This window comes from Syngnathus acus, chromosome 3 (genome assembly GCF_901709675.1).
Source record: "Syngnathus acus chromosome 3, fSynAcu1.2, whole genome shotgun sequence".
Classification (NCBI taxonomy): domain Eukaryota; kingdom Metazoa; phylum Chordata; class Actinopteri; order Syngnathiformes; family Syngnathidae; genus Syngnathus; species Syngnathus acus.
In genome coordinates this window covers 11945322-11970203 of record NC_051089.1, presented here as the reverse complement: position 1 = coordinate 11970203, position 24882 = coordinate 11945322, and the positions used below count along the sequence as shown (strand labels likewise).

Sequence of the window (24882 nt, the reverse complement as noted above, 5' to 3'; positions counted from 1 at the left end):
TGACAACAGTTGCAGGCCAAAGTGGCCCCCAGGTGTGGACTTGATGGATGCGCAGCAGGAACATAGGCCACCAGATGCCATTTGCTGGCCTCGGGCTCACTTAGAGCTTCAATATTAACCCGCATTTGATATCCAGCTTTAGCTCCATGTGCTTGTATGCTCTTTGACTGTACAAGTACAATGACAAGGGTGCCTTAGGTGCCCTACTAACAAAACGTTTCCCACAAATTTTCCATTCCAGAACTTGAGTAAGACAACATACCAATTGGTAAAGGTTAGTAGTGAACCAAAACTTTGCACTGGTGACAGGCATGCTACTAGTCCTAAACAGCAACAGAAAGGTCACCTGAAATAAAACGCATCAATATTTACTCTTTTGATGCTTTGCTCCAGTATATTTAATAAGTGCTATATTTAGTACACTCATTTTTTTAACTAAAACCCACTTCCGTAGTCATTCATCTTGAGTTCATTAAAATTCACAATGCAAAAAATGTTGACCTTTATAAAGCAGTCAAAATTCTTTCCTTTTACAGGAGTGATAAAAAATGTGGTACAGCTACAAAGCAGGATATATTGAAGTATGAATCAGGGTAATGGTTGAAGAAATTTAATTTTTCAATTTCAAGCATTTATCCTCTATCCTCAATCTCGTCACAAGGATGACAATTCAGAATACTAGTATAGCTTGTAAAAGGACCAAGTCTTGTGGAAAAACTACTAGTAAGCATACAAGTACTAGACAGCTACATATTACTAGCGACAAAAAACTACCAGTGGGTGTGGTGGTGGTGCTACTAGTACCCATTAGTTTTTGACATATGCCACTACTGGTGACACTAGTAGTGGAAAAACAACATACTAGTAACAGTCATCCTACTTATTAGTTGGGCCTAGTAATATTACTAGTGCAGCACAATAGTATACTAGAAATTGGTAATTGTGTCCAATGACACTTTGCACTAGTATTGGGAAAATACCACTACTATGACTTTTATCTTACTAGTGCAACCTATATGCAAGCCTCATTAAATAGATATTACTTATTCTTTGGTCAACACAACATTTTAATCAGTCTAAACCACAGTCCAATCCAGTTCTCTGCAGGGCAGGACAAACCAAAGACAGAACACTAATGACCAGTGGTGCCTGCAGTATTTTTACCCTGTCCTATCCCATGAGGAAATTGTGCATGAGTAGCATTGTCATCATGGAAGACTGACCCTGCTTGTGTTCTAACAGGAAAGAGTGGATATTTTTTAATTGAGCTTTCATATCAAATGATGTTTTTATAGAGTGAAGTGACATTCATAATCCCTTACTATTGAGACTGTTTTCAGTTTTATCCAAACATTATGAAAAGACACTCAAAGAACATTTCTGATGAAAAAAAAAAAACGATGAGCATAATGACACGTTGATTATTGTAGGACGTGTGTACAATTGTTATGCGAATAAACATGAGTGGATTAGAGAATGCAAGTGGAGTAGATTTCTAGGTCCATCCGTTTAACGGCAAGTTGCCATGGTAGCAATATGCCTGCAATCTGAATGTAGGCTTTAATTTTGGAGTAGTACTGTTATTATTGCATGTACGCTGTTTTGGCATAAGTGTTGGGACACCTCGCTATTATAGTGACAATAGATGAATGGATTCCCGTTTTGCAGCTATAACAGAGCCTGTCCAGTTTCAATGAACTTCCTGTAACCTCTCATTTCTGATACAGGGCAAATCAAAGCTACCTGGTGACTAACAGAGGAATTCTTAACCCCAAGCTAGATTTCCTGTCTTTTAATGCAACAATATTCACAAATAGAAAATATGAAGCATCTTTTTGTTAGGCTATGTACGGCCAATTGTTGTAATCCAGTCAGTGTGATAAACATTCCGGTCTGGATTTCTTCAGACCACAATGCTGGGGAGATGGCTTGCATTTTTACGAGGGACTCTTTGCAAGTATTTTATCCTGATCATCAGAACCGCAGGCTCATGCATATAAACATACCCAGTGAACCGAAAAAGAAAACTGCCATGGAAAATACTGCTCAGTCTTTATACTGTCAAAATACTGACAATGTAGAGAAATGAGTACGTTAGATTTCCATGGCAACTACAGCTTTTATTGACGTAGAATTCCATCTGGGTGTTGAAACCGAGAAACAGTATGGCCACCGGCATTTGTGAATTTTTACACTTTTGTGTGTGGTGTCTAACGAACAGCGTGCGGTCAGTCAGGCAGCAGACATGAGGAGAGATAGTAACGTTTTGCTGTGTCTTACGTCTGAGATTTTTGGAAGGCTCGCTGGCATCACGCCAAAACAAACCTGTCGCGCATATGCAAGTACATGGAGCATCTTCTGTCTATTAGGAGGGGAAATAACATTTAACGTTCAAAGAGAACAAGAAATATATTCAGCTGAGCATAGACAGCTAAGATTAACAAGGTTACAAATCAACAAAAATCTCTTTCTATGTTTAGGAAACTGTACCATTTTTAATATTATTGGAGGGAATAGTTTGCACACAACTCAATGGTAAAAAACAAGCATTATTCTAAAAAAAAGTAAAAAACATCAAAATCAAAAGTCATGTTAGCAAACTATTTCCTTATTCAACATGTTATTCAACAGAAAGTTCCAGTGCATGCAACAATCTATTCTTGTTTACAAACTGAGAGAGATTGGGAGTGTCTGGAGAGTTGGCGTGTGTGTGTGTGTGTGTGTGTGTGTGTGTGTGTGTGTGTGTGTGTGTGTGTGTGTGTGTGTGTGTGTGTGTGTGTGCACGTTTGATTGGCAAGAGGAAATGACAGTATCAGGCGCTCATCTGACAAAGCAAAGCGATAATGAAGCCGTTTCACCCTGGAGCTGGGAAATGCCAATATGTATGAGTATATTGTTTTAAAAATAAAATACACTTGTTAAATGTTTATTACCTCTTGACCTTAGTTTGTGATTGTGCTAGGTAACCAAATATTAAAACTGAACATTCAAGTTTTTAGAATTATATATTTAGAACTTTGGAATTCTTGCAAGTCGGAAAGACAAACTGGTAACAGTATACATTACTACAGAATAAAGTTATGTGGCTTCGTTTAAACAAAAGTAGTGCTTTGTCAACTTATTGTGCCACAGTGCTTTTTTGCAAACACATCCTCTGTTAATCATTGAAAACTCACCTATTTGCTGTTTTTGCCAAAATGTTGTGGCATCATGGTGCGAAGAAACTACAATACAATTGGTTGAGCTTCATGTGGACAAAGTACCGTAATTTTCGGACTATAAGTCGCACCGGAGTATAAGTCGCACCAGCCATAAAATGCCCAAAAAAGTGAAAAAAAAACATATATATGTATATAAGTCGCTCCTGAGTATAAGTCGCCCCCCCACCCAAACTATGAAAAAAACCGCGACTTATAGTCCGAAAATTACGGTAGTCATTTAATGTCATCTTGTGGCATCTATAGGCAAATACAAAATACATTTTCATTTACCTGTCTCAATCCACTCACAATATTTACTTCAATGTGTGCATGCCACACCTTTTGAATTCAATAAACAGACACACAAGTTACTTGTACCTCTCCGTTTGTCCTCGAAACTTCAGGCCATGGCTGCAGGAAGGTGCACACTGGTGCTAGAGCTGCTCTGCATCTTGCCTGTCTGTCATGACCAAACTGAGCTTTGATTTCTCAGAAAAAGTACCTTGCGTAAATTCTCACTCCCCAGTCATTTGAATCACAAGAAGGCAGAACTTCACACGAGGCAAGGCACAAACAAGAGCTGCAAACCACCGGGAATTTAGCACAATAACAACACACTAGCTCGACTTTCTGGCAGACATTGACTTTAAAGCTTGCCAAACATCACAGTGCAACTGTACAAACATCTCAAAGCATAGTTCAAAGCAGCAAAGTCAACAAAAGGAAATACCATCATTGAACTTACCTCAAACCAAAGTAACAAATACAGGAAACATGTAAAAACTATGAAAAGCAGGAAAGCATTCAGTTTATCTTCAATTAAAAATAAAAGCACTCCAAAACAGGCAGTCCAACAAGATGAAAACACCGCCATAAAACCAGGAACATTTTGACCACGGGTGCTATCAAATGCGATTCCAGGCATTTATTCATCCTTGATATCCACTTTTTATCTTCCATCTGCAATCACACTCTTTGTCCTCACGAACAAGAGAATTCAGTATATTTTTAGAATGATTCGGGTGCACTGGTGGGACTCAGTAGTATAGTAGTACAGGAAAGTAGTTCACTACCAACATTTAATTGCATACTACCTTTACGTGTTTAGTCTAGAATAGAATAGAATAGATCTTTATTGTCATTGTCACACATGTACAATGACATTCGTTACATTCACATTCAGGCATAAAAACCGTCTTCATCCTATTTACACACGTCGTACTAAATTTATCAAAGGTTTGAATGGAACACCATGACAATTTTGTTGTCACTTCTAATCGCAGCACCAACTGAGGACCTCAGCTGTACTGAATGTTGCAGTGACCTCTTCTGGCCGCCACATGTAAAGACAAACTTACCTTCAACAGGATGAAAATAGTGTTTCACGTTTTTCACATTATTGTCATTCATCCTCAACATACGACTATAATGTGGCAAAACAACAGACAACAACTTATTCAGTAATAATTTATTGAAAGTGAAAAATATAATAATAATATACAGTTTAATATATGATAGTGATACATGTTACCAAAACAGCACAATTAAGATCTGTACAGCCATGCAACAGTAAAACACATAGTAGCTCAATGTATGTAATATATCCACTTGGTAATTGTTTACATTGAATAAGGTGAACTCAATGAATAAGTAAGCAATATTGTACTGTACTTATGTAGTCACTATATAAATGTCTGGAAACGGAAAAGGCAAGCAAAAAGTCTCAACGAGGGTCCCAGTGTCCTCTCTTTCTGGGTAAGAAAGTCATGGCGAGACTTTGGCTGTCCTGCTGATGCGCAACAGGCTGCTGGGAGAGGTTGTTGGTCTGCTGGAGGCAGTCCAGAGTCAAACCCTCATGAGGGAACACGCAATACTGGGAGAGCAGCGTCGCCAAGATTGATTTCATCATGAGCAAAGCAACGTGTTTGCCTACACATGCTCGAGGGCCCGATCCAAATGGCTGGAAGTAACGACGTGGCGCCTGAAGGAAAGCCACTTGAAAGTTATCAAAGAAATCAGTCTAGTTTTATTTCCAGCCAAACCTTGCATATTCACGATTTAGCATTTGCAAATTTTTTCCCGACCTTCCTTCCTTTCCTCAGTTTGTAAAAGTGTATTGTAGCAGCTCGGTGCCAAGGTACTATGTTGACATGAGCTGAGAAGTTTGTTTGGACAAAAGTTGTGCTTTGATGCCATCTCGCAGATTGTTGATACCATGGAATTGTGTTGTTGAAGAGCTTCATTTCGAGTTGTACCCAAACTTCACCCAATTTTACCCCCTTATTTATTTATTTATTATTTTCCCCTCCTGCCATAGTTCATTAGCACCCGAATATCACAAGATGGCAGCAAACCACTACTTAACTCTAAACAAAGATCCTCGTTAACTCACTTCAACATGGTTCCTTGGCTACCAACAAGCTGCAAAACGGCAGTAAAGCGCTACTTTTGTCAAAACGAGCTTTTCAGCTCACGTCAAGATGGCACATGTGATATTATTATTACTACTTTTGAATACTTTCTGTAGGAGTTCACTGAATTGTGGAATCTTTCCATTGGACCAAAATATGAAACTCAATAACTTCAATTGAGAAAAGGAGGGACAAAAGCAAAACATGGTGTCAGTATTGCTTCTGGAAAAGTGCAGATTTTAAGATGAGTTTTGTCCCTATGAACACATTTGTATTATAACTCAAGAGAAAAATGTCTACTTACATTCTTTTCAAAGTTTTGTAGATTCAATTCGTTGGGTTTGGGGAAGAACTCTGTGCGATGCATGCGGCCGGTGTTCAGAATGATATTTGTGCCCTTTGGGACACGGTAGCCATCAATGACGTCGTCACACAGTGCACGCCGCATGGTGAAGTCCACCACAGGGTGGAAGCGCAAGCATTCATTGATGAAGCTCTCCAGAACTTGCAGCTTGTGAAGGTCATCATTTTGCAGGGGTCGCTCACCTAAAAGCAAACAAATCACGAGTTCAAGACTGATATTTTGACATATTGGCATTGGGGTGGGCTGCATGTGGGGAAAATAACAGCACACAACTCTGCCACATATATCTCAAGCATTCTACAATCAATGTCAATCAAATAATTATGACAAAAAATAGAACGCATGCACGCACGCACACTGCCAATCCTTACCCATGACGCTGTCTATTTCCTGGAGCAGCTGCAGCTCCACATGTGGATGCTGTTTGAGAAGCAGCAGCATGAAGAAGAGGCTGACCGAAAGAGTGTCCGGTGCGGCGATCACCATTTCCAGCACGCACTGAGTCACGTTCTCAGCGGAAAGCTCGCCACGGTTCTAAAACCAAATGATTATAGTGAATATTTTTTTTGTCCTAGCGTGGTGGACGGGTCAAATGTTTTTGTCCAACCTGTGTGAATATGAGCTCGGCAGTAAAGTTGATGTTGTCTAGTTTCTCTGCTTGCTCCACTTCTCTTCTTTTATGCTCCACGAGGTCCTCAATGGCATGTTGGAGCTCCTGGCTGGAAAGTGAAAGATAATGTTAACACTGAAGCGGATTTTGATGGATTCTAGTCTGATCACGGGACTTACGCTGCCGACTTGTGCCTTTGGTGAATCCAGTCAAACTTAAAGTAGACGTCAGGTTTGATCAGGACTGTCTGCCATGTCTCAAAATACTTTAAAATCTTCTGCATCAGCTCCTTCTCTGGACAACAATGCAATGTTAGAGAGGCTTGTTTCATCTAAATAAGTGTTAAACAATCTAATAAAAATCTACTTCAGGTGTCTTGCTAAATGGGTTTGTTCCTTTATTTTGTCTGATATTCTGTGTTAAATTTGAAATATTTTCTTCTATTTCATCCTTTTTGGGACTCAAATGGCCCGTGATCATTATGGTGGAGCTGGAGGATTTTTATGAAGCTGTTTACTGTTATGCAAAACGTCTATTTCAGTCGGCCATCGCCTTTTGTTCTGTCAATAAATCAAAAACCACAATATGGCCCAGGGCCATGACAAACAATATTCCACTTACCATTGAAGGGCACATCCAAGAAGAGTCTATTGGAGATGTCGACCACAGTGCAGCGCAACAGATTGAGGACATCCACGTTTGTCAACCCGTCTCCTCCCACAGCCTTCCTCAAGTGCTCCAGGTGGTTCTGCGTGGAAGACACGCACACCTCCAAGGTCTGGTGAAGGCCCGGCCCCGTCAAGGCTGCAACAAAATGTTAAAGTTCTTCACCTCCTTTGCTAGCTGCTTATCAACTCAATTGAAGTGCAATGGTTTTACCTTTGGTGAAATAGGTACGTATTTTTTTCCACTGGGTGACATTGTTGTTAAATATAATCCCTCTCTCATTCATCCCGATGCAGCTCAGTCCTAATTTGCTGCCAAACCGTGAGGTGTAATGTCCATGCTTTAAAACGTGGTGCACTGCCGATGCTCTGATGAAGATAATAGAAGAGTTAGGGTCAAAATGAGCAGGAATTCAATTTACAAAATTGAAGGTTGCCTATCATATTAAATATTTTTCAGCAGAATCCCGATTAAAACCAGATTTTGATTGTCATGCAAAAAGATTTGTATATATTTATTTTTGTAAGTGTTGTTCCTTAGCTAAATAGTGCAACTGCCAATGTTTTTTTAATGTACGGTCCCAATATAACTAAATAAGATATTAATGTGCTTGGTGTGTTTTCCGCTTTATCCTGCATGAATTGATTCACAGTTATCTAGGTCAATGTTTTCCAGCCAGGAGGTACCCGCAGGGGTATGGAGCAGCACATTGCAGTAGATGATGTTCATTTTCATGAATCAAGTTGAATCAAGGCAAATAAACTGGTTTTGTTTGAATTTGTTGTGTTTCTGCTCTTGTTTGGCAAAAAATGTTCAATTATGGTTCATTCCATTACTTGAATATGAAACCTTTACATTTAATTATCTTCCACTCCCAGTTCATTGCCCGTAATTCCCATGCAAAATTTCTAGCAGAAAACATTTCTAAAATTCTCCCAGATTATTTTCTCATGACATAATAATGATATTGCATTTTATGATGTGAATCATTGACCTTTTCAGAATTAAGTTGAAGAACCAACCTGCTGAGAATGAGCGTCTCTTCTCCATCAATCCAAACTCTGACAATGTCACCATACTTGTCGTTGTAGTAATTGCTGGCTGTGCCTATGCCCGTCCAAATAAATCTCAGGTATGACAGAAGCGGCCCCAATCCCAGGCAAAAATATGGACCTGTAGAAAAGTAACATAAAGAAAAGTAACTTACTGATAAATGGCTGAGAAAGACACGAGTCATCTTAGGACTCTGTTCTAGATGACCCACCTGGTACTCGACGCTTGTCCGTGTACCCGCAAGCCACCAGCAGCAGGCAGATGAGTAAAAGCAAACTTCCGGTTGCCACGGAAATCCCAACTGATGCCCCCACGGTTGCATTCCGGGAAGCAGGGGCCAGTTCCGCCGCCATCGCTTCCAAGTCTACCACAGTCGTGGTCCGTTCACAAGCAGACATCAGCTCCATAAGAAGGTCGATGAAAATAAGACGGACACAAATGCTGCAATGAAGCTGCACAAGCACAAGCGCTTCTTCTTTATAGGCTGTCGACTTGGGTTATGAGCCAGGTCAGGGCAACGTAAAAGCCACAACATGAGTGGGGAAAAAGTAAACAATACACTTGTAACCTTGAGGCTTGGATTGAGGCCCGTGTCCTTGCGCATATGCTACAGTGCAGTATTTGACAGTTCGCTGATGAGACGTTGCACTCGCCTCCTTTGAACATCAAATGATTCTGCTTGGAAAAGTCATAAATGAACACCTGCTTGGATGATGATTAGTGAGGGAGGAAGATTTTGCATTACTGTCATTGATGTATCTTTCATGTAGCTTACACTCGGTAGCTCACACAGGTTGTGTACAATCGAACAAAATAGAGGTAGCAAAAGCACTCGCACCAGGACTTAAGTCCATGCAAATGAAAATAAATGTCTTGTAAATTTGACACCCATTCTTGAAGAGTGCTGCTAATAACCCTGAAATTTTTGAATAATTAAAACAAATCATCGAGAAGAAAATAAATTAGAATTTAAAATCATAAGAGAAAAAGTTTACTGTGGGTCTTCACCGGACATTCACACTGTATTTGATATTTTGGCTCATTCCTCCACGGAGATGTCTGTGTGATATTTTTGGGCTGTCGAAGGGCAACACAGGCTTTCAATACTCCACAGATTTTCTCTGGGGTCGAGGTCTGAACACTCGCAAGGCCACTCAATGTCTTTGAAATGCTTTGAGGGAGCCACTCCTTCATTGTTGTGTTTATGATTATTGTCATGCTGGAAGACCTGCAGCCACATTTCATCTTCGATGCTTTTATTGATGCAAGAAAGTTTTGACTCAAAATCTCACATGGGACCATCACCATGCCTTACAATGAGTTGAATTGGTGCCAAACATTTTGATATTCTCCAGCTCCTCTTCTGGATCATGCATATGCTCTGGAAAATGGGCCTGGACACGTCTGGCACTGTAGAATTTGATTCCCTGTCAAGAAAAGAAAAGAAATCTGGGGATTGGGGCGGTCAGTCATTAAAATCAGGCAGAGATCTTAAAGCTTCGATGTGACTCAGAAAATGTGCCCAGAGGCCCTCACCAAGAGGTCAAGGAGCCCTCAAGGGCGAGCGGAGGTTTAACTCCTTAATCCACCTGCATTGGGAGGGAGTTTACAGTTAAGGAGTATCTAGCGGGCAAGGTGGAAAAGACAAGAACTGTCCGTAAAAGTTTGGAAGCCATTGGAGGCAGGGGAGTGCCAAACAAATCAACATAGCCGTACCTAAAAGAAGCCGAAGAGGTGGGAGTTAGGCAGATTGAATTTTCTAAAGAGCTCAGACAAGGACATAAAAGTTCCTTGATCATAAAAGGTCTGTGAGTTTTGCTATACTTTTGTCGTGCCAAGCCCGCAAGGTCATATCCGTGCACGAGGGCAAAAGTAAATGGTTGTTTACAGAGTCTAGGCAGGGGAAAGAGGGGGCCTGGCCCCCTCAAATAAATGTTGTGCTCCCTCCAACTAAATCCCCCAAACTATATTACATTTTATATATTTTAATTATCTCATGCATCTCTCCTCTGCTCCACTTAATGTCAAAACGTCCAAATTGCTTGACCCATGAAATATGAAATGTACTATACGTGATTTGGACCAAACAATAACTAATCCATCCATCATCTGAATCTAATGTGTAAGCGCCGATCGTGGCGCAAAGCAGGTTAGAAGCGTGTGTGTGTGTGTGTGTGTTTGCATTGATGCATTCAAGCCATGCATGTGCGCACGCATGCAGTTGTTTATAGGGTAATAATAATTGGTCCGCCCACGCATTTCTTGCGCCCCCCTAAAGAGGCAACATCCAGATCATTGCCAAAAATTAATGGAACATATTGAGTTGTTCATTGAAATGTGTCCATATCTAATATTTATTTATATTCATATTAATATTGAAAGAGTAACAGCAAAGAGTGACAAAGCCTCTGCTGTTTGGAGGAAAAATGCCTTTGTTTTGTTGTGTATAAGTCAGCCATCGCCCACTCTCGTCTAAGAATGTGTTGTGTTCAAGCGGTTGACTGTGTGCTGAGACCCTGATGTGATGGAAGCATTCCGCATGATGTCAGAGACCCAGATTGTTTTGCATGATCAACCAATGCTCCTTATGAGCAGATGTTAATATAACCTCCCCCTTTTGTCTTGAGGGGTCAACAAGCACATTTAACAGTAAATTGCTATAAATATATCAATATTGAACTATTTTTTTGCACAATAACCCACAAATTGATTTTTTAAATTACCGTAATTTCCCGGACTATGAGGCCAAGGTTCATAATTATTGAGATATGCCACATGATGCGGAAAAGCACTGCTTTCCAAAAGTGAAAAGTTCACGTCAACGTACAGTCGTTCCTTGACGCAAATGAAAAAAGCATGTCATAACAATAACGCATCTGTGAAGCATTTAAAAATATAAAGACTTTTGTCCTTGTCTGGAGGAGCAAAGCGTGACATCATAGCTTAGTGTTTGAAAGAAGATAAGGCCGACAGCTGCATCTCAGGAAGAGTGGAGGAGGGGCCATAGCAGGACCTGCACTGTGTACTGTACTTGTATTAGTTAGCTACACATCATGGATAAACCATGTGAGATGAATTTCATCATCCATTATCATCCATCCATTTTCTTTAGCCCTTGTCCTCATTGGGGTCAAGAGTGAGTGAGAGCACATCTACACAAATAAAAAGGATTCATTTCTTTCGTATTTTCCCCTTTTTCTTCCAGTAATTCTGTCCAGGAGTCTCAATACTATTGTCCACATTGTATCCTTAAAGTGCACTCATTTATAGATCCACTTTATGATGCATGATGTGCACCTTACCCGGGATATGCACGCAACCACAGCGTGTTATGGTTGCTCTTTTATATGTTTTTGCCCCCAGCCTCAACTGTCCTGAAGCACCATGAATAAAAGGCAGAAAAGAAGAGAGCCCTGATGTGCTCTTAATGCAGCATGTGTGTACACATGTGCTGGAGGGATTCAAGCTGGTCAACAACTCTCTGTCGGTGACCCACAGCTTCAGGCTAGAACTCTGCTCCTTGAAATCCAGAACCTGAAACCAACTGGAATCTTGCACTCGAAGCTGTATGTGTACAGTATGTGAGTACTTTTATTATGGTAGAAAAAGATTGGGATGTCTTTAACCCTTAACAATTGGTCCAAATTTGTCCTCAAATTCCTCTGATCTATCCGTCCGTCTTGAATCATGAGGTTCAAGTCAGGATCATTCATTCACATAGTTTAAATAGCTCTCTGTCTGTACTGCAGGCAACAGGGAGTAGCCACTTTTTCACTGTCAAGGATGCATTCAAGGCCTCCAGCAGCTATGGCAGACCTGTCATTTTCCCACAGAAACGTCACTTTTACGGCCCAAATGGAAGCAATTGAAATAGGTCATTGTCACAGTTAGTGGATGGAGGCTGCATGAATGTAAGGCATGGCTTGCTGGAGGAGAGGTCATGAACTGACTTGTGGAAAAGTCCACTGCAATTGTACATTGACGGGATGTGAGTTTTCTTTGGTTCTACTGATATAATCCATTCAGCATCATTAAGAACACACTCAATTTGAGTGAGACAACTGTCAAAGTAATACTTTCATCCTAATCGACAATGGTTCATTCCAGTTCCAACCTTTTCTGTTCACCTTGACTGAAACCCTTAAACTGAATCAAAAGAAATAGTATGATCTAAATAGTTGAGATGTTGAAATGTCTTGGTTTTAAGTGGTTATCATTTCTTGGGTGGGAAAGGCAGAGAAGCAAATGTTGAAGAAAGGGAGGAAAAAGAAGGAGGATGAGGTAGTTCATAGGGGAAGTAATCAAGGTAAAAGGAAATGAAATAAGATTTAATCACGGAAAGCATAAGAAAAGGAGAACACGGTGATCAAGTGGTTAGCAAGTGTGCCTCAATTCTTGGTTTTGGTCTGAATCTCAGATCGGAAGCAAGGAAGAAAGTAAGGGGACAAAAATGGGTTGTTAATGATTTAGGAAGGGAAAGAAGTATTATTGAAAAAAAAAAACAAGATTAAAAAAACAAAAAAGGTCCACGGTCTTGAATGAACTATGAATCATAGCATTACTCTGCATGTTCCACTACAATGTACAATATGCAAGTGCTTTCATGTGTGTGTGTCTGCCCACGGCGATGCTCTAGAATGGACTGTGCTGAATATAAATCAGGTGACTGAACAGGCGGGGGTTTCTTCCCAGACAGGCCCAGAATATTGTGTCATGCCCACTCCTACATAACTGGTTTGCATGTACTCACACACATATATACACACACCCACTTGGCGACTGGCGAGCAGCACAACAGGCGCTGTATTTACCAGCCAGCCTTCACATAATCCAGACTGACTTTCTGCTTAGCCCCTTTGGAGTGCTCATCTCATTTGTGGTAAGGAAGGACTACTTTGTTGTGGCTTTAAATATTTCTTACCAATGCTGAGTTGTACGGGTGACTCCAAGAGAAGAGCTGGGGACACGGTAACCATGTGGATCCCGACCCCCAGCATGACTCGCCCTCAGCGGCTGGTGCTCTACGGGACGTGCGTGCTGGCCTTGTTAAACTCTGTGGGCCTCCTGGTGCTTCTGGTCCAGCAGAATCAACAGCATGTCCTTCTGGAGCAGATGGAGGCCAGGCTGAGCCAGGTGGAGCAAAGCTCAGTGGTGGAGTTTCTCCAAGAGATGCCCAGAGAACGAGCTCAGAGGAATGTTGGCAAACCGCGGTATCAATACTCCAGAAACAAGAGGAGTGATGCGCTCGAGCTGGAGGAGGAGCAGGAGAAGGCATTAGAAGGGACACAAGAGAAGGAGGTAGGGATGGATGAGGAGCAAGAGATAGAGCAGGAACTGGAGACGGAGCTTCACCAAGGGGAAGACGTGGAGACCAGCCAGCAGGAGGTCAGCCAGGAAGTTGGGCAGGAAACTGAGTTGAAACCCAGGCACAATCGAAAGCACAAGCATCGTCATAACCATCGTTACCAAAAGGAGGGCGTGCACGATGACATGATGACGATGCTCACGTACTCCATGGTGCCGGTAAGATGACATACAACTGGATGGATGGATGAATGAATAAGATAACATTTTTTATGTTATTACTAATATAGAAATATTTGGAGAAAAACTAATAATTTTTTGTGTGTACAAACAAAAACAAAAAAATCTAAATAAACCTTTTAACATGTTTTCCTGTTTTGTTTTTTTACTTCATGGAGATAAAAAAAAGTAATTCCATATAAAATTTAAATGTGATAGCAGATATTTTGTTTCAGTTATAAGATGATACCATTGTGTTAAAATTGTAAATACACTTCTAGCTACAGCCTTATTCCCTCTTAAATAAAATCTTTTCTTCCCTACTAGATTAAATTGTTGATCGACATTTGTAACAGCACCAAAGGAGTCTGCTTAGCCGGTACAGTCTGACCCATACGTACATACTTGTTATTCACCCTTCATATAGTCTAACATTCCTCAACTGTTTGTTACAGGGCCCCCAGGACCACCAGGTATGTGGCATGCACGTAAAGTATATTGCGTATGCACACTCCCGTTCAGAGCCCAACATTGTTTTGTGTTACTTTAGGTTTGCCCGGTGCAGACGGCATGCCTGGCTTTAATGGAACGGATGGCATTCCTGGGGTGAATGGGCTTCCCGGAGCTGATGGTAAACGAGGGAAAAGAGGTAAGGGTGAGGTGTTAGTAGTAGGCCTGTCATTAACTAATCGTTTTATAATCGATTATTCTATTGCTCAATTACTTGGGTAATCAGCCCATCAACATTATGTCCCTGTAACCTACATTAGACTAAAGACCTATCATAAATGAATGAATTATCCAGCCGTGACTGTCACGCTGACCTTTATTTTCCTTTTACATTTCACGTAATAAAGGTCACGTCAGACTTGCAATCGATAACTGCTTCATGATGTGTTGCTAGAACAAGCTTATGTTAGTTAGTTAGTTAGTTGGAGAAGCTTTAACAAGCGCGAGTTTAACCGAGTTGTAATTACAGTTTCAAGGAAGGAATTTTTGTGGTCGACTTAGAATTAGACACTTATTTTTCCCTTGCCCTAATATTTACACACCAGGTTATATTCGAATATCTGGTGACCATCTGAATGTAGGATTTCTGAATCTATCATCAGGAAAACAAAAATCAAAATGACCTCATGAGGTCATAAAATACATTGATGTAGCCCAATCCTGACAAATCCATGAATTGTTGCAAACAGTTTTGGATGAGTGTTGTTTTGTTGAGTTTGAGGGATTACATGATGAGCGATAGGTTTATTTTGGAACAAAGGAAACTGCTTTGGTGTATGTCAGAGTTTCTGGTGTGAGTGAGAGACTTTTTTTTGGGGCTTGAGTGAGAGGTGAATATTATTTTAGGCTCATACGGCACTTCATATCAATCTCTCCAGTTCACGGGAAGTTTAAGAATAGTGTTGAAAGCATTAACACTGTCTTGGTCGTCGGTCACAGGTGAAAAAGGAGAGCCGGGAGAAAGGGGAGAACAAGGAGAGCCGGGGGAAAAGGGAGAGCAAGGAGAGCCTGGCCTACCTGGAGAGGATGGTCAACCGTCCAACGATGTCATCATTGAGGGTGAGTCGCGACGTGTTGTTGTCACTTATCATGATCCCTGAGCTCTTGAATTGTTTTGTGCAGGTCCTCCTGGCCCTCCCGGGCCCCCTGGACCCGTGGGTCCCCCTGGACCTCCAGGACCTCAGGGGCCCACAAGAACAAGGCATCACAGAGCACACCTGCAAGCAGCTCAGACCATGGGTGAGGGGAAATAGATGACGAATGGGTGGATATAGACAGAAAGACAGACAGGCAGACATACAGACAGAACTAGACAGATCGATGGAAAGATCATTTTAGGGGGTGCTTAAGAGCTATTTTCCATTTTAAATAGGACTCTTTAATTCCTCTTGTTAATGCTTCTTCTAGAACAATTGTACTCAATTCCAAATGATGATACTTCGTTTGCGAAGACAACTGGGAACCTCCACGAGAAGGCATCAAGGAGGAACGGTGCGTTCAAACCAGTGTTGTAACAATTTGGGATTTTTCATCGTAGTACAATTTTTACTTTGTTTTATTTTTTTTTGTAAAACCAAAATATTTCAGATCAACCTCAAAAGCCTGTGTATGAAATTAATTGACAAAGTAAAAAAAAAAAGACATCAAAACAAGCACAGTTATTTCTTGAAACCAGGGTCAGATTAATGACTCGCCTGATTTGATCGGCCATGATTAGTTTTTTTAAAATCAGCAAAAATCCCCAGATTTTGTGTCAGATTTTTTTTTACACAGCAACACATGAGACAAAACAATAGTATTCACCCCCCTTCCCAAAATAGTGGATGATTTTTCTTTGTTAGAATCTTAAATACTACTAAAGGACAAAGTAATGTCAAACTGTCAAAGGTGCTGTCTGTAATTGTAGTTACTGTAGTAATACTAACTGGACCAAAAAAAAAAAAAGTTATTGTATTCATCACAAACATTTTTAATTAATCTGCTGATTAATCGGTAATTTGGAATTAGAATCGGGATTGTTGTAAAAGCAAACTTCATATCTATCGGGTTCCACTTGTAATTTTCATTTTGTTGTCCCCTCAGAGTGCCTGATAAAATCTCTGATCAACCCAAGAAATGTGTCAAAGATGGAGAGCACATTTGGAACATGGATGAAGGACACTGCCGTGCTCAATGACGAACGCGTATGGGTGGCAGAACACTTTTCGGGTCGGTTGGACCTTGTTGACCTCGCACCGTTGACCAGATATGCTTTGAACAAGAAATAGTAACTGTTTGCTCACAGGTCGTATGCTGAAGGAGTACCAGACTATTGCAGCGTTGCAATACAACAACAGTGACATGGTGAATGTTCGAAAGTTCTACCAGGGGTGCGGTCACACAGTACACAATGGGTCCTTCTACTATCAGATTGCTGGCACATCCAGCATCGCCAGGTAAGCAATGCCACACAAACTCATGGAAAGCCATTTGAACCCTTATCCCAGATCATACCAGTAGTGATGGGAAAATGAAGCTTCAAATTTGCTTAATGAAACAATTGTATTTTTCGACTCTTCTGGATGGCATAATTGGTTTGAATAAAGTTCAAGGAATGCCAAGTCAGTACTTACAGTCTAGGGTTGAACAAATAATGGCATCTTGAGGATTAGAAAATGACAACGGCTTCATGAAGTATGAATTTGAAGCTTAATTTTCCCCATCATTACATATTCGTAGCCTAAGACAACTACATGTCACTTGTGAGGCAAACTGTGCACAGCACATCAAATAAATGTGATTTAAGCGTGTTATTGTTCAAACTGAGTATAATATTACAGTGGATTAAAATAACATTAAACATGACATTTTAGTGTATTGATGAAGACTTACACCTGTATTTTTAGGTCATTTTGGATGTACTTTGTGAGCTGAATATTACTTAAGGTTTTAAAAAATGAGAAGCACTGATGTTTAATGCATACTCAACGAGTTGTGTTTCGTGACAGATTCGATTTGGACACAAAGAAGCTTCGCACACTCATTGTAGATAACGCTCTCTATCACAACCTGGCTTATCTGCTGCATAACTCCAAGACCTACTTCAAACTGGCAGCGGATGAGAATGGTCTGTGGCTGATTTACGCCTCCAATGTGGATGAGAGCATCGTGGTAGCCCAACTGGACCAGAAGAGCTTCTCCATCACCTCCTATATCAACACCACCTACCCCCGCATTAAGGCTGGCAACGCCTTCATCGCCTGCGGGGTTCTGTACGTTACGGACACCAAGGACGCCAGGGTCACCTTTGCGTATGACCTGCTGAAGGGCAAACCAGTTAATGTAACCTTTGACCTGAGGCCTCCAGGTGGAGTGCTGGCTATGCTCTCCTATAGCCCCAAAGACAGACATCTGTATGTGTGGGACAACAACTACGTCAAACTCTATGTTGTCCACTTCATCTCTGATGAGTGACATGCAACACAGCTGATAATCAAACTCCTGATTTTTTTAAAACTATTTTCAAAGCATATAGTTAGCTCTTGGAAAAGATTTATATGAAATCTTCTATAGGGGATTAGGACCAGGGATGCAATATATGCAAACTCATCACTGAATTAAATGTTCCAACCATACATAATGGGACTGTCTTAAACCAGTATACAGTGGCACAAACATTAAATTATAGGGGGGCTTGAGATATGAGTGACTTGAATTTTCCGAAATACGCAGTTGTTGGGCTGCTTTTTTTTTTTTAATTTGACTTGCAAACTAAAATTCCAAGTAGATACGAGTGCTGTATGGTTGAAGATTACTGTTGAATGGTTCAAATCAGAGGATTTTGACAATTTGAAGTTAAAGAATGGCTCTAAACGATGACTGAAATAGTTGTTGATGAATCTAATTGTCGATTAGTTGTCACAAATAATTGATTCATTTTGAACACTTCTATGACCAATGCTGCGTTTGTTGCAGTGTTTGACTGTGTGAGTGAGAGGAAACAACAGGAGCGTTGCTGATAAACTGAGACGGATCGTACCAGTAAACTATTTATTTAATCCTCATTAGCTGGCAAACTATTCCCATACAGCCATAAATACACACTTCTGGGTGTATTGCTCAAAGGAGCCGGCCTGCTTCCCCACCACAAACGTACACTCCCCACATACCCATGTCACACACACACTGAAATATTTGAGTGTAATTTTCCTGATTCATGGCAAAAATCAAAATTTAGTTGTGCAAGCTGCAAAAGATAAATGGTATTCCCATTCATTTCAATGGCTAAAGTTGATTTGAGAGTGTGGATATGAAATCTCTCTAGGCACCACTGGAGTACAAGAACAGTTCTGTTGTATTGAAGTTGAATGAATTTTCATTTAATCTTTCAATATTTATTTAGGTGCAATTTATATCTAACTACCCTCCCAATGTTTGAGTGTTAGTGTTCAAACTTTGTGTAATGTGTCTTGGAATAATATAGAATGCAATTTTTAGGTAATAAAACCCCCACTTCTTTTTTTGATCAACACTTAGCAGCTACTATATATTAAGGTGGTACTTGATATAAAATGTTCAAGCACCTCTGTCAAGAACAATCATGATTTGTGTAAAAAGTACAGAGTGCTGTATTTAAATCCCAATCTCAGTGTTTGTTAGGTAGATTGACATTCAGGCGTTACTAACAGATATTTTTTCACCATTTATATCAAACAAAGAATAATTTATACCAGGTTTTTTACGCTATGTCTTGCATGCTATTATCTATATGTATTTGACGTCTTTCTTTATATCCTGACCTGTACATAATGTATACAACAGTGATTTGTGATGGGCAGAACTGGAACATTATTTCGAGGGACAGGAAACATCGACATAATGACAACATTGCCAAATCCCCAGATGAAATAAAAATAATTTATTCACTTTACAAAGGTAAATCTCACACCATGACCTGTTCTTTCTTTCTGGCATCAGTGCCTTTGCAAGCACCTGCCCGTGATAGTTTGTGTTGCCGTGCATGCATACACACTTATATACACACACACACACCAGACACCAGTAGGGTCACTGGTAGAACACATACAATACACATAATGGGCGGAAATACGGGAGAAAAACACAAAATCTGTTTAATAAATACCTAACGTACACCTAACAAAAGTTACAGCTAATTCAGCCAGTATGATACAAACCAAAAATAAAGAAATGCTTTTATGTTTGTACACGCTGCTGGGATACTTCATATGTATATATATATAGAGATATTTATATCATTTATATATTTAAAACTATTTCAAACATTTGACTACTAGGCCAAATAAAGCCAGACATTCATTTGTACTTAACAGTTTCTTCTTCAATAACCTACCGGTATTTGAGATAAATCCTTTTAGTGTCGCCATAATTTGAGTGCAAGTATCTATTCTTTATGGTTGAACAGTAAAAACGACTACTGAGATAACACTTTAAGACAATAGACTGTGTTGCACGTCTCCCAGTCAAGTCAGATACAGTAAAACCCCTTACATTCCTAAAATAAAAGGCATTAAGTTAAACACAGGAATTGTCAACCAAACAAACACATCAATAAATAATAAAATTCAATTATTAGAAAAAAAACAAAACAACAGATGTCAACATCATCTTGTGCAAAAAAATATACCAGAAGTAATCTTTCGTGTTTCCGCCGTGGGTGACTGATTATGGGGCAAGCAGACAGATGAAACCATTGAAATCACAGTCACGAGAGTAAAACATCATCTTCCCAAAAGGAATGTTCTAGCAGTGAGGCTGCCGCACAAACAGGCAATTGAGGGCAGGTGGGCGGGCGGGCACACACAGCAGAGTCAGCACACGCGCGCACACACGCACACAAGGCCAGACCAGGACAGGTCAGTGTCTGCGAAAGTGGGGGATCACTACAGGAGCAATGCAGCATAAACTCTTCCATAAGGGCTGAGAAAAAGCCAGGCATAAAAGGAGGGAGGAGTGGAAACAAAAATTCAAACTAAAATGTTGATTCACACTTTGGATACCACTGACTTAATAACAAACCACAGTGCTGCTTACAGTAGATGCTAAGAGAGAGTTCAGCTGTGGGCACAAAATGACGACAGTTACACACGTTTTTTTTAAAAGTTTTGCCAGAGTACTTTTAACAGAGCACTATCAATAGACCTGTGATTGCACCGCGTAACGAGAACAGGACATGCATAGCTTCCCTAGGGACACCTTCTAAGAGTAGAGATTCTTCAATAAAATGACAATAAATCTAGCTTTAAAATCAAGTATGTTACCTTATGCTTGATACTTTTGCTTGTAGCCTTTGGGAAAAACACATTGTTGCAGCTCCGTTTGTCACTCAAAGGTGAACTTATGAACACGCTGAAAGATGCCCAAGTAAGGCAATCTTTTGACCAGCTCCTCTATTAGTCTAAGTGTTGGTGATTCCCCCCCCCTCTCTCTTTCTAGTTCCTCTTTGGGCTTCTAAAGTGGAAGAAACTTACAGGACGTCGACCAAGCTGCTGGGGATATTGTAGCGGTCGGGGAGGACCCTCATCTTAAGGGTGCCGTCCGCCCCGCAAGTGAATATGCGATTACTGGGACGTGTTTCCACCTGCATGACGCCGGCGCCGATGTTGCGGAAGATGGACTGTTTGGCGTGCTCACTGCCGAAGGAGTGCATCAGCCCGTGGCCAGCCAGCTTCCACACCTGGAGAAAGATGCAATCCATACAATTAGTTTATCAAATGCATTCTCCTAATTGAAATGAATTGAAATGCAATCCCCCGCCCCCCCAAAAGAAAAACAACCAAAAACAAACTAGCACCTCATTGCAAATACCTTCATATTTGTGGTCCAACATTTATAACTTTGCAGAACTTATTCTTTGTTAAGTCAAGTCAAGTCAAATTTATTTGTATAGCCCTAAATCACAAGCAGTCTCAAAGGGCTTCACATAGACAAAAATTGACAATTAATCTCAAAGCATCCCCTGATCTTAAGCTATTTGGTGAACATTCCAAAGGTGCTTTGTTTGTGTTAAGTCATTGCTTATTCAGATTGCCTTTTAGAGTCACTTCAACTTGCAAAACACGGTAGCATTGGAACATTTTGCATCGCGATAAAGATAGAATACTTGGTATTTGAAAAGTTGCGTGGTTTTGGCAAGTCACCTTCATGTTGCCCTCTGCAGAGCCAGTGACAAAGAAGTCCTCGAAGGCGTCCAAAGCCAGCGCCTTGATGGCTGAGTCGTGGGCTTGGAAAGTATGGAGCAGTTGTCTCTGGCGGATATCAAAGACGCACACAAAGCCCTTTCTGCCCCCAGTGATCAGTAGCTGCTGTTTAGGCGCATACTGCAGTACAGTGGCTCCATTCTCGTGGCATGGGAAGGCTAGAGGGACAAAAAGGAACAAATATAAATGTCCTGAGAGGAACATGTATGTGGAACACCGGAGTCATGTGTTGACATGCTTGGCTTTCTTACCGTGGACCATGGTATTGCTGGGTGAAATCAGTGTGTCCCACAGACACACATTTCTGTGGAAGCGCAAGATCACTTGTGTCACTGTGTACCAAAAAAGGGAAGGAGCAGCAGCGCTGGAAAAAAAAAAACTTGATGCTGACCTGTTATCGTTCGACTGTCCAGCAGTGGCGATGAGGCTCGAGGATGTGATGAAAGCAAAATCTCCGCAGGTCTTTGTGTGACATTGCCAACTCTGCCGGCGAGATTAGCAAAAGTAAATGTTGTTCAAGAGTGTATCAGGACTACCCTTTCATCTTATTTGCGGTCATTTTGGGCCATGGAGAAGAATCAGGTTTGAATTTAAGAAGTACCTGACAATATATTGCACAATATGCAACCTCAAAACTGAAACTTTGTACAATTTAAAGAGCTAAAATTGGAAACATCAAACTTCAAAAATCCCCACCCTTGGAAAATTTCATTACCTTAACATAAACACAACTACGATGGTGCAACATAAGGAAGTGAGGAGGTGTCAACAGATTGCCAGCACAATGCCTCCAGGATTTAAGTAACGGGGGCATAGAGATGGTGAACTCACCAGGTAGGGTTTGGGGTTGGATGATGTTTGGTTGACTTGCCACAGGCTGAGAAATCCCTCTCCGTCAGCGACTCCGCACTAGAGCAATCAGAGCAACCTCATCAGACAGACAAAACAAAGGCAATGTATGTGCGCGGGGTGCACGTACCTTGTTGCCCTGGGAGTTGAAATAGAGTCGAGTGACACGAGCGTTGCCTGCTTGTCTGAAGCAGATGAGCTGCTGAGGTCTATTCCATTCAAACATTCTCACACTGCCATCCTGAGCTCCGGTCATGTCTGATACAAAACACACACATGCATAAGACATGATGACCAAGATAAACTCAATTGAAAAAAATATACTTACAATACTGATATATGGGGTGGGAGGTCATTCTCTTGACGTTATTAAGATTTCTCTTCATGATCTGGAAAAGATAAATGAGACATAATGGCAACTAGGCTGGCTGCAACAACCCTCACCTACCAAATCCTTCTATCTTGCAATCTGCATCATAAGGCGCATATTTATCAACATGGCGGGAACGAGGAGAACCCAGGCCGGATGTAAGCGTGACGCAAAGCTGCACCTTGGGCTACAGGGCTGTGAGAGCGGCCGCTATCAATGTCTCTCTCAGTAACGCAAACACACTCGCTGCCTGTATCAGCCACCATAGACTCAGCAGGCCAGCTGTTTAGGCGGCACATCTTAGTTTTCCTACACATTGATAAGAAATGAAAATACAAATTTCTCACAAAATGTGCACTGGCCATAGATGAGTAAATGTATTTAGCGGAACTACTGCCACCATGGAAAGCTCTTAAGCATTTATGCAATATCCTTGATATCAATATTAAGGTCATACAATTTCACTAAGACACTTACTTGGTTATAGTCATGAATGCGAATAATGTTTAAGATTTATAAATGGTATAAAAATATACGGCTGTGTGTATGCGTGTATGAGCCTGTACCACGCTGGCCCCCATGCTGGTCTGCCCACTGCCCAGCCATGGCATGGATGCGGACACGGTGATCTGCGGTGGCGCAAAGGGACCAGAGCTGGCTTGGGCAATGTTGGTGTGAGATGATTTGTAGTCCACGTCGTCAGAGCTGCAGAAACGGTGCACACTTTTACAATTCTAACAAGTCGTTTATCATAGCATTAAATAAGTCGTTTGAAGGAAACGTCAGAATTAGTCAGACCTGTGTGACTCCTTATCAAAGTCCTCTCCGATCCAGGTGTAGGGTTGCACAGCCACCAGCGTTGACACATCGACTTCCTGGACATCATGGGTGGAGGCCAGCACTATTTCATTTGAGTTAGCCTGGCAAAGAATGCGAGCAAGTGGGGGAGAGAGCCAAGGATGGAGTGAACCAAACAATAAAGGGTTTTCTCTCATTTCCAAGAAAGATTGTGAAAAGCAGTACCTCCAATGAATATAAGTACTCTACTTGAAGCCACTTTATTCAAAAGCATCAATGTTGTCGATGAAGGTCTCTTTCAAGCACTCTACTTTTCAACATTCTGAAGCAGCTTGGCGGTTCTTTTTGTAGGCCAAATAATTTATAAATGATTTGTGCCTATTGCCAGGTACTTGTTTATGCTCCTTTTCACCACTCTAATTTCAAGCACCAATGAGATGCAATCAAATAAATATAAATCTGGGATCAGTGGAGCCTTATGGTATATTTTGCCAATACATAAAATTCACCCAGGATTACACATTTTACCTTGTTGATTGCAAATGCCATGATTATGTCCGACTCCTTGTGAATGATTTTTGCTTTGCCTCCCGGGTAGCCCAGATCTGCCTCCACCTGGATAAATCAGGAGAGCAGATAAAAAGCAAGTTCAACAGTACACATTAAGAGGACTTTTAACACAAACTGTTAATTAGTTAAGAATTTGGATGGAGAAATCAACTCAGCTGCAGCCATCAGCATATTTTGTGGAAGCAGCATTAGAAGAGTCAGGTTAACAAGAAATGAGTAGTTTGAGAAAGATCTGACAAAAGTATCAGAGGTGGAAATCCCACACAGCTCTGACAGTGAACATGCAAGTTAGTAATTATATTTTGTGCGCTACGTAGAGGAAGCTTAGATGCTGTTGTCTCCAAAGAGTGTGAAACATAAGAACATCCATCTGTTATTGGTAGGAATTGGATGTGAGAGTGGAAAACACAGACATCCCTGTGAGGGGTTAAGATTAGCCTTGACTAGATCATATGCTTGAATAGCTGCGGGAGCAGTCATTATCAAGCCAAGCTGGAGAGCAGACATTCACCACAACCAGTATATTTCTTAAATGTTGCTCCTTCAAGCTTAGCCATCTAGTAGTGACTACCACCAACAGTCAGAGGGACAGACAAAGCTAGCCTGGTGATACTTGGTAATACTACTACCTTGTTGGGACCGCTACCTCCAGCTACGCAGTTTGGCCTTACATGGTCCGTATGGTTGTCTACAGACTACACAACACACATCAAGGCGTAGAACACACCAACACAACACAGC

General features: G+C 41.0%; 3 protein-coding genes across 6 annotated transcripts in view; 1 reads left to right on the top strand and 2 right to left on the bottom strand.

Annotated features, from left to right (window-relative positions):
- Positions 1 to 4653: 4653 nt before the first annotated feature.
- Positions 4654 to 13362, bottom strand: LOC119121095 (aromatase). The gene is made up of 10 exons (XM_037248524.1): positions 13226 to 13362; positions 8516 to 9731; positions 8274 to 8424; positions 7465 to 7619; positions 7207 to 7389; positions 6765 to 6879; positions 6583 to 6694; positions 6347 to 6509; positions 5916 to 6157; positions 4654 to 5181 (listed from the first exon to the last, which is right to left on the bottom strand). Exons 2-10 carry the CDS (start codon positions 8709 to 8711, stop codon positions 4924 to 4926), a joined length of 1575 nt encoding a protein of 524 aa, XP_037104419.1. The 5' UTR covers positions 8712 to 9731; positions 13226 to 13362; the 3' UTR covers positions 4654 to 4923.
- On the top strand, positions 13034 to 19261 carry gldn (gliomedin). The gene is made up of 10 exons (XM_037248523.1): positions 13034 to 13827; positions 14155 to 14206; positions 14283 to 14300; positions 14378 to 14476; positions 15277 to 15396; positions 15460 to 15576; positions 15745 to 15828; positions 16420 to 16545; positions 16622 to 16772; positions 17325 to 19261. Exons 1-10 carry the CDS (start codon positions 13228 to 13230, stop codon positions 17788 to 17790), a joined length of 1833 nt encoding a protein of 610 aa, XP_037104418.1. The 5' UTR covers positions 13034 to 13227; the 3' UTR covers positions 17791 to 19261.
- dmxl2 (Dmx-like 2) overlaps positions 19220 to 24882 on the bottom strand; it is a 29234-nt gene continuing 23571 nt past the window's right edge. For 3 of the 4 annotated variants that reach the window (XM_037248522.1, XM_037248518.1, XM_037248521.1), the window contains 11 exons: positions 24771 to 24836; positions 24100 to 24186; positions 23572 to 23693; positions 23340 to 23478; positions 22732 to 22792; positions 22534 to 22661; positions 22386 to 22463; positions 21946 to 22037; positions 21806 to 21858; positions 21495 to 21712; positions 19220 to 21031 (listed from right to left, as the gene is read on the bottom strand). In XM_037248522.1, coding sequence (XP_037104417.1) covers positions 20822 to 21031; positions 21495 to 21712; positions 21806 to 21858; positions 21946 to 22037; positions 22386 to 22463; positions 22534 to 22661; positions 22732 to 22792; positions 23340 to 23478; positions 23572 to 23693; positions 24100 to 24186; positions 24771 to 24836 — 1254 coding nt within the window. In that variant the 3' untranslated portion in view covers positions 19220 to 20821. The remainder of the gene's footprint in view (positions 21032 to 21494; positions 21713 to 21805; positions 21859 to 21945; positions 22038 to 22385; positions 22464 to 22533; positions 22662 to 22731; positions 22793 to 23339; positions 23479 to 23571; positions 23694 to 24099; positions 24187 to 24770; positions 24837 to 24882) is intronic. The other variant, XM_037248520.1, reaches the window with a different exon arrangement.

Coding starts and splice junctions, on each gene's coding strand:
- LOC119121095 (XM_037248524.1), bottom strand. CDS start 8,711: ATGGAGCTGATGTCTGCTTGTGAACGGACCACGACTGTGGTAGACTTG. Junction 6,510..6,582: donor CCGAGCTCATATTCACACAG/GTTGGACAAAAA, acceptor ATTTGGTTTTAG/AACCGTGGCGAGCTTTCCGC. Junction 5,182..5,915: donor TACAAAACTTTGAAAAGAAT/GTAAGTAGACAT, acceptor GCTTTCCTTCAG/GCGCCACGTCGTTACTTCCA.
- gldn (XM_037248523.1), top strand. CDS start 13,228: ATGCTGAGTTGTACGGGTGACTCCAAGAGAAGAGCTGGGGACACGGTA. Junction 14,477..15,276: donor TGGTAAACGAGGGAAAAGAG/GTAAGGGTGAGG, acceptor CGTCGGTCACAG/GTGAAAAAGGAGAGCCGGGA. Junction 16,773..17,324: donor GGCACATCCAGCATCGCCAG/GTAAGCAATGCC, acceptor GTTTCGTGACAG/ATTCGATTTGGACACAAAGA.